Here is a 17,453-nt window from a genome sequence, read left to right as displayed (position 1 = left end):
AGAGCTGTCTTGTCTTTCATGTCCCTTCCTTATCTGCTCCTCTTTTATCACCAGGCATATGGCCAGGCCTTCGTATGTGACATCCCTGGTCTTCCCTGACATATCCATAGAATGCTTCTTGAGTCAGGAAAGGTGTCAGCCTTATTTATGTATCCCCCATGTCCAGAACAAGAGCCCTCCCCCACTCAATATGCTGTATCAAAGTTTCCTGGATTCTATTTCATACCTATTGCCCCACTTACCAATGAGGAACTAGAGATCCAGAGATGTGATTTGTCTACTGTCACTGGTCTGGTGAGTGGTGGCAGAGCCAAGATTCCACCCTGGGTCAAGCTATCTCAAAACCCTGCTCTCTCCATGCAGCCTCACTAGGCTCTGCTAATCTGAGAAAATAGTGTTGAGGATAGCACATGAGTTGTTTAGAAGTAGAAGATACGGTAGTCCTCCCTTATCTGTGGGGGATAAATCCCAGCAGATGCCTGGAACCACAGATGGTACCAAACCTTGTATACACTATGATTTCTTATACATACATAGGATAAAGTTTGTGGGCAGCCTGGTGGCTCAGCGGTTTACCGCTGCCTTCAGCCCAGGGCCTGCCTGATCCTGGAGACCTGGGATCGAGTCTTGTGTTGGGCTCCCTGCATGGAGCCTGCTCCCTCTTCCTGTGTCTCTGCCTCTGTGTGCCTCTCATGAATAAATAAATTTTTAAAAAGTTAAAAAAAAATAAAGTTTGTAAGTTAGGCACAATAGATTAAAAGTAATTAATAATTAAAATATAATACATTATAATAAGAGTTATTGTGAATGTGGGCTCTCAAAATACCTTTTTGTACTAGCCCTTTTTCTTGTGATGATGCAAGATGATAAAATGCCTACAGGATGAGATGAAGTGAGGTGAATGACTTAGACACCATGATGCATCCTTAGGCTACTACTGACCTAAGTCAAGACTATCGTCTGCTTCCAGAATGCAATTAATCTCAGGTAACTGAAATCACAGTAGGTGAAACCACAGATAATGGGGACAGGGTGGGGGGAGCTACTACTACTACTATGTATCATTTCCACCAAGAGAAGCCCCGGCCTGATGGGATTTTGTCCCTGCCATTAGGGGCTTCTAGTTGAAGGGGAGATGTGATTCATCTCCCTGGTGAGGCTCACAGGGACACAATACAAAGCAAAAGGTCACACACCCACATGTCCTAATTTCTAAGACTGTGAGTTCAACCAAGACCATATATGGAGGGCCTCTCTGGCTCCCAGCCCACTGCTCTTCACCCCCCCTTGGGCTGCCTGCTGAATGAGAGGGACTGTCACTATCCAACAGGAAGCCAGACCACAAGTTCTGAGTACATGATCCCTTAGCCACTTGAGTTTGCCATACTCTCCCCAGCTGAGAACATACTTAACTCTTCATAAGCCATCAGAAGCCACTGAACCCAAATTTAGTTTTTGAGTTTCGTTTTTGAGAAGTCATATTTGTAAGACTTGATATTTTATGACTTAATGGGCTTCTAAAAAACAAGTTTACTTACCTTTTAAAAAAGACATTAAAACTCATTGTAACTTACAATCACCATATGGATTCATTAGATTCTTTAATAAACTTAAAATACATTATGAGATTGTGAAGAATTTATTTTCCTACATTTGGAAAAACTTTGCTATTTGATCATCCTAAAAATCACTTCATGTTACTCAGCAATTATTCCCAAACAAGACTGCAATGATAAAATGAAAGGATAGTATTGCCCAAAAGATAGAATAGTGAATACATCATCACTATCACATCATCCCTCAGTTTCCATGAAGTATTCCCTAAAGTACTGTATATCATCTTTCAAGATAGATAGAAGAAGTCTAGAGATGTAGGCTGAGAATTCAGGATTTTTCATTTTCCACCCATGACAAAAGAGAAGAAAATGGAAAGATCTTTCACACCTAATACAAACAAATCAGAAAATGAACGCAGAGACACACAGTAGCACTCTAGCCTCTGAGGATGGGGAAATTGGTCACAGAAGCAAAATCTTTCCTAGATGAATTTTCTTAAACTCAAGAATTGGTAAGTGAAAGAAAATGTGGCATTTTAAGTCATTCAGCAAAAAGGATTCCATTTGCACAATATTTTTTTGACAAAGACCTCTACCATCCCGTTTTGTATATTATTTTATTAAGATGCCTATACCCCCAGATTTACTTGGTATACTTTGTTAGTTTGTAAGTGAAGACATGCTGAGACAGTTGTGTACTAAGGTGAATGTAGGAAAATAGATGCTGTATTTTAAAAATTAATTAGATTGGTTATTCAAATTGATTCTTTATAAATCAAAAATCAAAAATATTTTAAAATTATGGAGCAGAGACGCCTGGGTGGCTCAGCAGTTGAGCGTCTGCCTTCGGCTCAGGACATGATCCTGGAGTCCCGGGATCAAGTCCCACATCGGGCTTCCAGCAAGGAGCCTGCTTCTCCCTCTGTGTCTCTCATGAATAAATAAAATCTTTAAGAAAATAAAAAATAAAATTATGGAGGAAAGAATAGGACTGTCCTCTCTTCAACATTATGAGCCATCAAAAATTTTTACAGTGCTCCATTGTTGGAGCAGCCCCAGTGGCCCAGCACCACCTTCAGCCTGGGGTGTGATCCTGGAGACCTGGGATCGAGTCCCTTGTTGGGCTTCCTGCATGGAGTCTGCTTCTCCCTCTGCCTATGTCTTTGCCTCTCTCTCTGTAAAAAAATAATAAAGTATTCCATTGTTGACGATGCAAGTGTAAAACTAGACAAAAAGCAAACCCCAGAAACAATAAGCTAGAGCCTACTAGAGATATATTTGAAATCTGAGATCAGTAGTTACAAGATGAATACATTCCAGCTTCACACATGGTAGCTAATGAGCATTTATCTGCATTCAAGAGATGGTGCTTTTTGGTATATATGTCTTCCAGGCAAGGAAAATATAAAAGTGTTTACTGTTTCCTTACTATTTTTTTTAAGATTTTATTTATTCATGAGACAGAGAGAGAGGCAGAGACACAGGCAGAGGGAGAAGCAGGCTCCATGAAGGAAGCCTGATGTGGGACTCGGAGATCATGCCCTGAGCCAAAGGCAGACACTCAACCACTGAGCCACCTGGATATCCCTGTTTCAATCCATATATATGTTTGTGTATATATATAGTATATATTCATGTATATACAGTACATATATATGTATATACATACATATATATTATACATAAATATATATGTATATATATTTTCATGAATATATGAATTTTTACTGATATATAATTCAGATCCCATAAAACCAATCCATTTGAAGGGTATATAATTCAATGGTTTTTAGTATATTCAGAATGGTGCTTTACTAGCTAAAACTTTAGTATTTTTAAATACCTGTAAAATTTATAAAATGGTTTTCCACTTTCCCTTTATTCTTACTTCTGTAAATTATCTATAAAATGACTTAAAATATAAAAGGTAGGGTGTCATTGGACCAGATGGCAAATAGCAATGGCTATTTTTCCTGTTATATTGAGGGAAAACCAGTGAGCAAAGATCCATCACCTCTGGTCCCTGAAGGGAGAAGGGAAAGCAGCCCTATTGCTGGGTCTGTGTTCGCCCTCTCCTCTACAAAGTAAATATTCTTAAAGGCCAGGGGAGCCCTATCCTCTCAGCAATTTAGGATCCAAAGGGTCTGGCTCCTCTGGCTCTCCACACAAAGGACTGGCGGGAGCACGCTGATCATGGGGGCAATCCCTGGCCAGCCAGTGAAGGTGGAGGGTGGGATGAACCCATCCCAGCAGTACTCCCCATCAGCGGACAAAGGCCCAGCTGTGTCTAGCTGACTGAGCTGCTAATACAACACAGGACTGAGCAGCAGAGGCCTGGTCTCATTTAAATCTCAGGGCCACTGTGGCTCTTTGTAAAAATAAGGGCTTAGGGTCACGTTAAGTTGTTCCCAACCTCAGGATTCATGTTATTTGCTCTCAAACCAGTTTGCAGGGATCTTGAAATATTCTAAATATTTTCCAAGTCTAAGGGAATTCATACATTCCCCTAAGATGTAGGATGTGGGTCAAAGTTGCTATAAAATGAAGTTAGTAATGGAACTGGCCCGGAACAGGGATGTTGAGATTAATGAAGTGTTTACAACAAGCTTGGGGCATTTAACAATTAAATTCTCACCCCGGTCATGCTGCTTATCAAGTTATACACGTAGTTTTAATCAATAGGAAAGTAGTTTGTTTCATAAGGGAACATCAAAATCTCATGTTCCTGAGGGAGAAATATGGTAAGAAAAACTATCTTTTGAGGTTGAAAATGCGGATTCTCTCACTAGGTGGAACATGGCATGATAAAAGGCCAAATTCAGGGAGCCTGGGTGGCTCAGTGGTTGAACATCTGCCTTTGGCTCAGGTTGTGATCCTGGGGTCCAGGGATTGAGTGCTGCATCAGGCTTCCTACAGGGAGCCTGCTTCTCTGCCTGTATGCCTCTCTTGAATGAATAAATATAAAAATCTGAAAGAAAAAAAAAAAGCCAAATTCACCACCTGTAAAATAGGGCAGTGAGACCTGACCAGTGATGCCTACTCCACAACAGTAGCAGAAAGCTGTTTCTATGGTCAGGGCCCTTACAGTTGAGGAGAACCCAATACCATGAAGTTAAGCTATTAATGAGTCCCAAGAGAAAATGCTTAAGTACTCAATAGTAACATTAACATTTACAGAGGATCAGATACTGTGCTATGAAATCATAGGCGGATAAACAGCTCAGACAATAATACAGGTCCCCAAGTTCGTCCTAAGTTGCGAACCTGGTTTTAAACCCAGTCTGGGATGCCTGGGTGGCTCAGGGTGTGATCCTGGGTGTCCAGGATTGAGTCCTGCATTGGGCTCCTTGCAGGGAGCCTGCTTCTTCCTCTGCCTATGTCTCTCATGAATAAATAAAATCTTTTTTAAAAATACAAAAAATAAACCGAGTCTGACTGGAAGGCCTGGGCTCTTAGCTGTTGCCTCCAACGGTAATATACTAGATGATAAACACTACAGACAGGTACTGATAGATCTTTAACTTCCAACAGCCCTGTTGAACTGGAGATTCACCATCAGTGGATCAGTGCCGCTATCACATTTGAACCCAGGTCTGATTGCAAAGCCATTTATCCCTACCACCAGTCTCCTTTTTAAAGCACTCTGCAGAGAATGGTATCCTCAACCCCACCATGCTTGAACATTCCCATAACCTTTGCCTCATCTCCCAGGTAGTAGATTGACTGACTGGAGGTGGGCAGCAGACCCCCTACACATTATCATCCTGCTGTAGGTTCCAGCAGCCTGTGCCAATAGAAGATTCTGTCTGGAGGGAAACCTCCGTAAGAAACCCTCTGGCCATGGTCTCTGAAGCCATCAGCTTCTATACTTCTGGTTCTCCATATGGACAGTGCTGTCCATTGGTCTGGGGCCCTTGCTTGCACCCAGGGCCTCTTTCCAAGTTCTCACATCTCAGCAGCTATTCTTTTCTTGCCTGATGGACAAGCTGATCAATCAGCTCCTGCTTGAAGCTTGTCATGGTGCCAGGAATCCAAATGACCAGAACTGAACTCTTTAGACCTTGACAGTAACCTTTTGTTGAGAAGTCCATGAAAGGAGGTCATCTGCTTCCATGTTACAACCAGTCAGATTTTCACCAGTGGGTTCCAAGGGCCATTCCACAAGTTCTGGCTGCCCAGTACCAACACTTTGCCTACTGAGGTAAAGGAGAGAGCATTGTGCAAGTCTGGGCCCCACCTCTACAATCAAAGGGGCTAGCTATTTTTCTCCCCACCTCAGGCAGCTGGATTACACACAGGACTAGCCAGTCAGATATTCACATGTCAACTTTCAACTTTAAAGGGACTAACACAGGGATCCCTGGGTGGCGCAGCGGTTTGGCGCCTGCCTTTGGCCCAGGGTGCGATCCCAGAGACCCGGGATCGAATCCCACATCGGGCTCCCGGTGCATGGAGCCTGCTTCTCCCTCTGCCTGTGTCTCTGCCTCTCTCTCTCTGTGACTATCATAAATAAATAAAAATTTAAAAAATAAAAAATAAAAAAAATAAAATGTCAAAGGGACTGACACAAAGGAAAAAGAGCTGAAAAACTAATCTAGGATTGGTGGTGTTAACATCCTCCAGAGTAACCTGCATTTCTTGATGGGCTATGGTTAGAGTGCTTACCTAAGTTCTACATTTACTTTCGTTTTTTGAAATTGTTAAAAAAAAAACACACCCCAAAGCCTTTCTTTACTGGAGTATTGGCTATCCAAGGGTACGTTCACATTAACTCCAGCTTTACAAACGCATGCCAATAAACCACGTACTTTTCCACATGTGCATGCAATTCAATGAGTTTTACTTTCCTTCCCCAAGCTACTTTGATACTTATTTCCTGCTACAGCACCCCCTGGTGGGACATTAACAGCACTTCTGAATCCAACACACCGAACTTCCAGTTTTAAGTAGATTAAAGAATTTAAACAATTACATAATTTAATACACGAAGACCTGTGACTGGCTGTGCTAGTACTAGACACTGAGGCCCTACATGATCAGGATTGCCTTAACCTGTTACCAGCACCCAGTATTCTGGATGCTATTAGCCTGAACTACTTTCACAGCAAAAAATCCCCTCACAACTGAACTACACAAGTCCAAAAATACAAGAATTAAAGCAACATAGCTCCAACACTTTTCAGTAAATTGCAAAATGCCACTAGTTTTACCCAGAAGGGATAAATAAAACCCTATTGCCTGGGGCAGCCCTGGTGGCGCAGCGGTTTGGCGCCACCTGCAGCCTGGGGTGTGATCCTGGGGATCCGGGATCGAGTCCCACATCAGGCTCCCTGCATGGAGCCTGCTTCTCCCTGTCTGTCTCTGCCTCTCTCTCGCTCTCAAAAACAAAAACAAAACAAAAAAAAAAAACAAACCCTATTGCCTGTATTTCATTAGATTTGGGGGTGGGCACAGAATCATTTATCCAGAGCACTCAAATCTCACTTTACACACATATAGTACTGACGAGGCCCAACACCAGCCTGTCTAAAATCACCTCCTCCTTAGCCCTTCCCAGAAAACTTTCATCAGCTTGAGAAACTGTCACCTCAAGGTGAGGGAAAGAATGGGGAAATAAGGAACACTTACATTTTTTATTCAGGCTCTAGTTCCTAATACATTAGGGATTAGAATATACACATTCCACTCCCTAAAACAGTAAACATGTTAGCTTTGCCAGAGGTTATGGACTTCTAAAGGAAGTGTCTCTACTAGTGATAGGTGGTCTCAGTTCCATGAACCCTGACAAAAACAGGGCAGCCCCGATGGCTCAGCGGTTTAGCACCGGCCTTCAGCCCAGGGTGTGATCCTGGAGACCAGGGATCGAGTTCCCTGTCGGGCTCCCTGCATGGAGCCTGCTTCTCCCTCTGCCTGGATCTCTGCTGCGCTCTCTCTCTGGGTCTCTCATGAATAAATACAATCTTTAAAACAAAACCACACTGACAAAACCAGCAATAGGTGATGGTCTAGATACAGCATAAATATCAAAGGTTCTTGAAGGAGGGGGCAGAGATACATTTGTCGCTGTGCTCAATGGAACTCATTCCCTATATAGCCACGTAGGATTTTCATGCCACCTTGGTCCCACACTACTTTCACCCAAAGAAACTACGAGGACCCCATTTCTTGTAACTATCAATAGAAAGCACTTCAAATATGACAAACTGTAGACAATGTAAATGTTCTTTACATTCTTCTAAAGTATAATGGCTAAAAGGACTGAACAAAGTGTGGATTCTAATAAATGTACTTCTCAGGCTTTTCAGTGGCACAAGCAAATTCCCTTTACACTTCAGACATGCTCAGGATAAAATGGAGAATTATACAAAACTACCTATAGTGTAGAAATGACCGAAAATACAATAGGCACCATATTTATTTTCTATGTGCAATAAGATTTCTTTATGCATTAGAAAAGAAAAACATCTTAAATATATCCCTCTTCCAAACCTATAACCTCAAACTGCGGGTGAAATTAATCAAGATGCTATCCAACTAGCAATCAGCCTTCACTTTACACAGATTTATAGGCTATTACTCTGGTTAGCTGTTTGGGTCTTCCTGTTCTGGCTCTTGCCTCACAACAACAGCTGAAACCAAGGATTTCAGGGAAAATGAGGCCGGCAGCCAACCAAGTTAATGTTCCCTTCAGGCAATAGAATTCTCAGACCAAATAGTGGACAGTCTATTTGTGCCACGTGTTTTACTCAAATATTTTATTAAAGGTCTTCACAGAGTAAAATCCAGCCTCCAGATCCAACTGCCAAGGAGACCCTGAAACCAAATAGAGCACAACAGTAAGAACAGAATCTTCACCTGAATATTGGGTTGTTTCATTTCTCATTTAGGGTTTGCATGAAGAATATATACACACAAAACACCTAGAAACAAACAAAAGGTGCTAGCCATAGAAGAGGGTTGGTGATACCTTTATAACTGCTGAAGGGGCTGCTGAACAACAGGTAACTACTAACAAGAGTGCCTTGATTTTAAGTAAATAAAAGGAAAATTCTTGTTTCAAACACACTGGTAAACATAGGAATGTCTTAGGAGACTAAAGGCAAATCTCTCTTCCTACAGAATCCCTGGTTAAATGGGCCTCTGGCTCCAACCGTGGTAAGTATAATCCAATGTTTACATAGCAAGTGCTTACAACAGTATGGGCTATACAATTATTAGGGAGACAAAGGATAAGGGTCCTTCGTGCCCACCCCAAGAAGCCCCTAGAGACACACCTATTTATGCTGTGGGTACTGGCTGCGGCATAGCAGGCGGCTCTGGCTTCCCACCCTTCTGTTCCGAGATGGGGGTGGTGGGCAGTATCTCATCCTTGGGTTCCACAATGCTCACATGATCTGGCAGGGGCTTCTTAGGGCCAATCTTACCACTAGGGTCCCAGGGAAGCATGATCTTGACTTTGATGCCCAGCACACCTGGAAGATGCCATAATTAGAATCTAGCTGTGGTTGTACCCGTCCCACAATAGGATAGAGCAGAGTAAAATAATACTAGGTTACTCAAGCACCCATGGGTCCAGTCCCTTCTCAGACAAATGCCTCTAATCAATCAATAAACAGGACACTTTTGCAAAAGGAACCCATGCACAGCACCACAGAACGTGGCACTGACAAGGACCAAGAGCAGGATGTGACCTTTCTGACTCGTCATCGTGTCATCACCGAAGGGTACATAGGTGGCTGAGACAAAAGCAAACCAACTCTTGGATCTCAGCAATTTACTTCTTAGAGGTCAATGCAGCTCGTGAATAAACTCACATGGAGTACAAACATGCTCCACTACTCCCAAAACATGTTCCCTGACATGGAAGTATACATGAAAAAAAAAAAAACCACATCTATCTGCTAAAAGCCCTCTGCCTCAAGCACTCCCAGCTGCTCACCCTGTCTGAGCAGCACATGACGCACAGCGGTGTCAACGTAGTAGTTAACAGGGTCTCCACTGTGAATCATCAGGCCATCCACAAACTTCATGGATTTAGCCCTCTGTCCTCGGAGTTTCCCAGACACCACGACCTCACAGCCTTTGGCCCCACTCTCCATGATGAACCGCAGCACACCATAGCAGGCCCTTTGGGAGAATAAGAAACATCCACCTGTTATAACCAAAGACAAGACTATTCAAGCCTACCCTATCCCCATCCCACCTCCCATTCTCTTTTTTTAAGATTTTATTTATTTATTCACAGGAGACACAGAAAAAGAGAGAGAGAGGCAGAGACACAGGCAGAGGGAGAAGCAGGCTCCATGCAGGAAGCCCATGAGTGGGACTCGATCCTGGGACCCCAGGATCACACCTTAGCTAAAGGCAGATGGCTCAACTGCTGAGACACCCAGGCATTCCTAACCACCCTGTCATTCTTAAAAAATAAAAACAAAACCATAGACTTACTAGTCTACAATATCTTCAGTGTTCCTTTAATGGAGAATAAATTTGACCAGAGCCTGGCAATTCTCCATTCCTATCACACCTCATCTTAAGGTAATTCTTTAAGGAACATATATTCCAGTTCCTTCTAACCCAAATGCTTCACAGCATTGGGTGTACATTACAATCACCTCAAGATTAAACTAGAACAACACCTGTGAAGTCCAGGCCTCACACCAGGTCAATTAAACTGGCAATTACAGACTCAAGAATTTACTCTTTTTTTTTTTCATTTGGGATAGAGGACACATGCAAATGGAGGGAGGGGAGATCTTAAGCAGCCTCCACACTCAATACAGATTGAGAGCTGACCATGGTTCAATCTAACAACTCTGAGATCACATCCTGAGCCAAAACCAAGAGTTGGACGCTTAACCAACTCAGCCACCCAGGCACCCCTAAACTGGCAATTAAATGGTGGGGGTGGTATAACTCAAGCATAGGTCATTCAGTCCATCTCTGCAAATGCAGCATTTCACAATGAGTTGGTAAACAATCAGTAAGAACCCAGTCACTGAGTGGCCCCTTTATGGTTTACTAAATATTACTCAATCTCCAGAATTCACATTTATTAGGAATCCAAGCTACTAATGTAGACTCCTAGCTGCCCTGAATAGAGTGCTGGAAAAGATACTTCTAGAACTATAAAATTGACAATAAGCCGTAAAATATGCCCCCCACCAACTCATTTATTACTATACACCCTAGGACATACTAATTAGGAGAGCTAGCTGCCACCTTCAACAGGGAAAGTAAAGCAGGACCCACCACTCTAGGTTCAAGCCCCTTCGCATCATCTCATTTAATCACCACTAAAAGGAGAGGTGGATATTAATGACCCCCATTTACAAACAGGAAATCCAAGGGTCAAATGTTAAGTGGCTCAGGTCTCAGAACTTCCAAGTCAGTGGGTATAAAAAGGGTTGCTGGTCCACACTCCTTTTCACTTCAGCAGGTGGAGACTGAGAATTTTTCTAACAATTCCTCCAAGGATATCAGTGATCATAGCCCAAGGATTAAGCTTTTGAGGACCACAGTTCTAAGTTGTGTAGCTGGCATTCAAACCAGCCAGGCAGTCTTTCTTGTATGTCCCTACCTATAACACCTTTCCTGCCATCCATCTCCTCACCAGGTCAATGTTCCTAAAGCACAGCTCTTAATTTCTTCTGCTGAGAAAACCTCCCAGGGCTCTGCAGGAAGTACCACCTAAATTTCATACACCCAGGAAAAGCATTCCAATTACAACAGTGAAAGTACACAAAGAACTCCTACTGAAACCTCATCAGAAGGCCGGGCTCCAGGGCCAATCTAGCTACCTCATACACTCTATAATCCACTCCTCACATCATACCTACATACTGCTCAGATTAGCTCTCTCCCATCAGGACTATGTCTTATGTCTTTATAATCTCCACACTTCATGGAGCTAACTTCAACAGGAACCCTGACCTCCTCTCCCTGGAGTTGTTTTTGTTCTATTACTTAAGCACCAAGAAGTGTACTCCCTTTATAGCACTGACCACTCTTTAAAACATAATCTTTCAGGGATGCCTGGGTGGCTCAGTAGTTGAGTGTCTGCCTTTGGCTCAGGGTGTGATCCTGGTCCAGGGATTGAGTCCCGCATCAGGCTCCCTGTGAGGAGCCTGCTTCTCCCTCTATCTCCCTGCCTCTCTGTGTATAACTCATGAATAAATAAATAAAATCTTGAAAAAAAAAGTCTCAGGACACTTACCTCCGCACAGCAAGGCCTCCTAGGAGTTTGTAACGCAGTGACTCTGCCTGGGCAATAGCACATAGACCTCTTGTGGCCACCTTTTCGGCATAGAGCTTTAAGAAGAAATCAAGGCACACCCTTAAACCTGTTAACTTTCCCCATTGTTTTCAATTAAAGAAAAAAAAAAAAACAAACCTCATTCACCATACAAGCATGTGGTCACTGTGGCATCCCTCAAGTACTAAAACACTCCTACTACTCATAGGTAGCCTACGCTGTGACATAGTCTGAATCTTTCCTTATTGCCCTCTCATCCCTAGATACTTCTACAGCTACATCAAGTGATGGGATAGCCAATCCATCATACATATTATTACCATACTTAAGTTGAGAGTAAAAAAAAGTCCCTTAACCACCAGAAATGAGCAGAAAAGGCCTATAAAATAAAGCCTGCTACTTATTAAGACAACTTCAACAAAACACCAATTCATATGTAATACTTGGTGATAACTAAGGTCTTCATGACAGTAAGGGTTTATAAAAGTAACCACCCTAAATAACCATTTCCAGGTCCACGGTAATCTCTGGCAAAAGGCAAAATCACTCACCTCTACACTGCCCTCAGGAAAACCAAACCTCTTCTGAACCACAGCAGTCAATTCCCGGATCCTCCGGCCCTTTTCACCAAGAACATTCTGTGTCCTGAGAAAATGAAAATACACAATAGCTCTCACAAAACTGCAAACATGGCTTTAAATTTTACATATATGTGGTAATGAAGTCTCACCCGTCTAACATAGAAAATACAAATTTTGGATGACAAGAGCTAGAATCAGATTTAAAAGGCAGTTACGAAAATACACATTTGTGGGGTGCCACGTTGGCTCAGTTGGTAAGTGTCTGCCTTTGGCTCAGGTCACTCAGGTCAAGATCCCAGGGCCCTGGGATCAAGCCCGGCAACGGGCTCCCTGCTCCTCCCTCAGCCCCTCAACACCCCCTCCCATCCTCCGCTTGTGCACTCTCAGTCAAATGAATAAAAATCTTAAAAACAAAAACAAACCACTTACGTTTGCTAATAAGGCCAATTCACTGGTTCTCCCTGGAAGTTTACAGAATACACCAACCTAGCATATACAACAAGTAACAGGTGCTAACCAGGAAAATGAGATCTCACCTGGTGGCCAGGATAATGATTTCTGTCCTGGTTGGTGTAACTCGGACCTCAACCCCAGAGTAGCCATCTTCAGCGAGCTCCCGAGTGAGAAACTCATTCAGTTCAGCTTTGAAGATGCCATCAGCGACAAACTAACCAAAAGGGAAAATTCACAATTAGAACGTGGGATGGCAGGGTCATTGTCCTTCTGCCAATGCAACACCTCATACAAACATCCCATCATCACTCTTACTACCCTTGTTCCAACACAGAATTTAACAACCCTTCTCAGACAAATGCCTCTAGATCGTCCTTTGGAAGTTACTTTAACCCAAGGACCCTTAAAACTGCCACAGAACGCAGCAAGGAGTAGGGGCCGCCTGGCAAAGATAACACCTCCAGTCAGACTCGTCATCTTCTCTTCATTGAAGGGTTTTAATGACTTCTTTAGGAGTAGCACATGCCAAACAAACAGCTGCTCTAAAATGGCACATTCACGGGATGCCCAGGTAGCTCAGCAGTTAAGCGCCTGCCTCCGGTCCAGGGCGGCCCAGGGCGTGATCCTGGAGTCCCGAGATCCAGTCCCACATCCGGCTCCCTGCATGGAGTCTGCTTCTCCCTCTGCCTGGGTCTGTGTCTCCCATGAATAAATAAGTAAAATCTTAAGATAAATAAAATAAAATGGCACATTCACAACTCCTTCTGTCTGCAGAGCAGAGATGCTACCTTTGTAACCCGTGAAAATACGCTGCCTTCAGGGACCATCAGAAGACTCCCAGCCATGTTATCTTGCCTACAGTACATGTCTCACAAAGCTGAACTCTAATTCGAAAAAGTGTGTGGATCTGCACGACGCTGTGTACACACACAAAATGACAAGTTAGTTGCCTCTTTCTAAAGCAAGCGGACTTTACAGTTTCTGCCTGCGGAAAAGCGAAAAGTTAAAGCTCGATCCAGTGCTCTGTCGGTTCTCCTCCCTCCCGGTTACTTTCTCCGCGGTAGAGACGGGGCAAGATACAGCAGCCTCTCCAACCGAGGTCTCGGGGGTCAGAGGGCCGCGCCCCGACACGAAGAAGGCGTGCACACGCCACCCCCCCCCAAAGTCCTAGTGAGAGACATTAGGGGGAACGGCCCAACCTCTCAAAATACGCTTACTAAAGCTATCTGTTAACCAAGTAATGCTCCCAAGCGCTTTGTCTCGGGCGGGAGGGGCGCCCGGTGCTCACGTCTGGTCTTCGCCCAGAAGCGGCAGACGTCTCTCATCACTCCCTTCCGCCGCCAAACCGCGCTCGCCTGGCTCGGGCCTCGCATTCAATCCACCGCCATCCGCGGTCCGCGGGAATGCCACGCGGCCCAGGCCGCTTCCCGAAGCAGGGCTCGAAGCTGAGGGTCTCGCGACGGCATCTCGACAAGCCTCGACCCGCGCGGCACCACAGATCCCCGAACCTAGGCCCCAGCGTCTTACCTTCCTCTTCTTGGAAATTTGCACCGCCATCTTGCCGCCGCGCGCCCCGGAAAGAAAAGGAAGTGGCTCGTGGGCGGAAGTAGGTATAAAGGGCGCGAGCTACGACAAAGAACTGCGCGACGTCGACGCCTGTAGGCGCTCCTGGGAATTGTAGTTTTTAGGAAGGCATTAAAGAGGGGAAAAAAAGGAGGGGTAATGGAGACACGTATAGGCAGAAACAGGAAAGGGAGCAGATCAATCAGGGGAGCTTAGGTCCAATTCTTATTAGCTTAAGTGAGCAACGTGAGGCGCAGAGATGGAAATTACAGGTATAAACTCACACAGCAACAGCGTGCAATCCTAGTCCCTGCACTCTACACTCAATGAAATTCGTTTAGGTCCAGCCCTTCTGTGTCCGTTTTCTCTGTTCCAAATGCTGGCGATATAAATATCTAATATTTATTAAATATGCTAGGGACTGTTCTATGCCCTTTATATTATGAACTCATTTACCTCTGCCTCACTTTCATAAAGTCCATTAAAACTAGTAACGGAAGTCACCAAGTAGTGGTTCATGGGGTCACAATTACTTTTCCGTTAAAAAAAACTGTACCCCTTATATTTTGAAATTTTCAAGCACACAGGAAGGTTGAAAGAATTATGTATATGCGTCACTAAGGTGATCCAATTAACATTTTTGCCATATTTGCTTTATCCCATATCTATCCATCCCTCTATCCACCCAAGGGTGCATCTTTTGATCTTTTTCAAGGTAAATTACAGCCCTCTGCACACTTTACTCTGAAACACCTCAACAACAGTTTTATTGAGAAATAATTGGCATACATCACTGTATACGTTTGAGGCATGCAGCATGATGCTTTGATTTACAAATATTGTGAAATGATGACCAAAATAGGTTCAGCTAATACCCATCGTGTCATACAGATACAATAAAAAGAAAAGAAGAAAAGAAAAACAAGTTTTTCTGTGATGAACAGTTTTATTTTAAATTTGAATAGTTTTTTTTTTCAAAGATTTATTTATTTATTCATGAGAGACACAGAGAGAGTGAGGCAGAGACACAGGCAGAGGGAGAAGCAGACTCCCCACAGGAAGCCTGATGCAGGACTGGATTCCAAGACCCCCAAGATCACAATCTGAGCCAAGGGCAGATGTTCAACCACTGACCTACCCAGGTGCCCCTTAAATTTGAATAGTTTGCCTACATTTAAAAATCAGGAAACTTCTCTATAAAACTCTTTTAAGCTTCTCTTAAAAATACAGAAAGATCCAGCAAAATACTAGACCTACATTTCCTCATGGCAGCCCTCTCCTTCCCTGTTTTATGGCGAAGGGCTTTCCAACATGCCACAATGCCTGGCATCTTCACTCATTCATTGTCTGGCTCTAGAAGCCATTTGAGCTTTTCCCCAGCAGCAGAAAGAATCTGATGCAAAGTTCTGTCCTATACTCATGGAATCACCAGAGTTCTCAGGGTAGCAGAGCAGAGGGACCAGGGAAGATGAAAAGAAGTTGATGGACCAAAGAGATAAGGAGGCTATGGAGCTATGTATCTTGGTGATGGATTGAGGTTGAGGAGGAATTGAGGATACCCCAGTTTCTGACTCCAGCGGTGGAAGCTTGGTGACAACCTTCACTGAGATGAGGAACCCATGATCAGGCTTTTTCTGTGTGTTGTCTCCCTGTGCTCTCTGCTCCTTTCCTTATCCAACTCCATGGTCTATTAATTCAATGGTGCCAGACTGATATAGTCTCCACCCTTGTGAGTCTGACCTCTGTGTGCCCCCACTCAGGGCATGGGCACTGTGGGAGCCAGAAGGGGAGCACCCCTTGCATGCTGGGCTCAGCATATTTCCTTGTTCAGATATGTCCCTCATCCTCCTACAGTGTCTGTTCTAATCTTTGCCAAATCAGAACCTCTCCCTCACTCTCAGCAGTCAACTTGCTTCCTAACCCTTTGTCCCCAGGTAGATTATACCGGCAAGAACTGCCTCTCACCCATCTTAGAATTGTATGTGTCCTTGGCCCTCCCTCCCTACTCAGGAAAGAGACTTCTGGTTCACATTTAGTTTTCTTCTTTTGAGACCTTGCCCTAGCAGTCATGGCTTATCTTTCCTGTGATACTATTCTTTTACTGGCTCTTTCCTTCCCTGTGCTAAGTATGTCACTCTCTCTTAGTTGCTCCCATAACCATAACACCTTGTCTCATTGGGTTGGAATGGGCTGCTTATGTCCCACTAGACCATCAACACCAAACCTGTTTTGTTCATTACATCCAGAGCCTAGGGTATGGCCTGGCTTAAGCCCAGTGTCAGTAAAAGTTTGATGAGCAAATAAATCAATGCATGGATTCTGGCTTTAGATCATTTCCTAGTAGCATGGTTCATATGAATTTGCTGGCAAGTACCATATCTGAACCAAACCCTGGAGACCCAAAACTGAGCATCAGACCATGGTGAGTTCTTGGAGGTAAATCCACTGCTGAAGGCTTCATAGTTGCTCATTTACTGCCTTTCTCCAGTGACACTAAGAGGCTGCCTTCTAGGTATTGTGCTCTGGTTCCAGAAGGAAGCCCAAAAAGGAAGCCTTTGTCTTTATCATGATGCCTTACATTTTATCTAAGACCATTATAATAAGATATTAAATTACTCAAAATAACACCATAAAAATAATAGTGGTCACAATACACTGAACTCTAATCCAAGAAGGAACTGTGAGAGTGATTTAATCTCCCCCTGGGTCTCTGAAGTGTAGACAAAGCTCACTGTGTTGAGCCTACAGTGCCACAGAAGAATCCCCAGAACTGGAAAGAGGGAGCCTTGTGTATGAGAACACATACGGCCACATGCAGGCCATGCCAGGGCTCTGCGAGTGCCACACAAGTAGGTACTTTCTTGAAATTCCTGAAAACTGAAGGGGAAATTTGCCCTGGCTGAACAAATACACTGCACGATTTTGGAAGACAGTGTAGTCACTTGAAGACCAGAACAATGGAATCTCATAAAAAGCTTTAAACTTACCTGACTCCCACTAGAGGAAGTCCACATGAAAAAAAGAGAGAGATTTTTTTTTAAAGAT

General features: G+C 43.7%; 1 protein-coding gene and 2 non-coding genes across 3 annotated transcripts; all 3 read right to left on the bottom strand.

The window, feature by feature from the left end:
- Window positions 1-8,283: 8,283 nt before the first annotated feature.
- RPS3 (ribosomal protein S3) lies at window positions 8,284-14,513 on the bottom strand. The gene is made up of 7 exons (XM_077867068.1): window positions 14,373-14,513; window positions 12,929-13,059; window positions 12,363-12,456; window positions 11,773-11,867; window positions 9,496-9,683; window positions 8,831-9,028; window positions 8,284-8,369 (listed from the first exon to the last, which is right to left on the bottom strand). Exons 1-6 carry the CDS (start codon window positions 14,400-14,402, stop codon window positions 8,835-8,837), a joined length of 732 nt encoding a protein of 243 aa, XP_077723194.1. The 5' UTR covers window positions 14,403-14,513; the 3' UTR covers window positions 8,284-8,369; window positions 8,831-8,834.
- LOC144295623 (small nucleolar RNA SNORD15) lies at window positions 9,135-9,279 on the bottom strand. Its single transcript, XR_013362703.1, has one exon. It is a non-coding gene; the product is annotated as a small nucleolar RNA SNORD15 (small nucleolar RNA).
- LOC144295624 (small nucleolar RNA SNORD15) lies at window positions 13,191-13,338 on the bottom strand. Its single transcript, XR_013362704.1, has one exon. It is a non-coding gene; the product is annotated as a small nucleolar RNA SNORD15 (small nucleolar RNA).
- Window positions 14,514-17,453: the final 2,940 nt, after the last annotated feature.

The sequence above is a fragment of the Canis aureus genome, chromosome 23, assembly GCF_053574225.1.
Source record: "Canis aureus isolate CA01 chromosome 23, VMU_Caureus_v.1.0, whole genome shotgun sequence".
NCBI lineage: Eukaryota > Metazoa > Chordata > Mammalia > Carnivora > Canidae > Canis > Canis aureus.
This window is presented reverse-complemented; position numbering and strand designations above follow the sequence as displayed.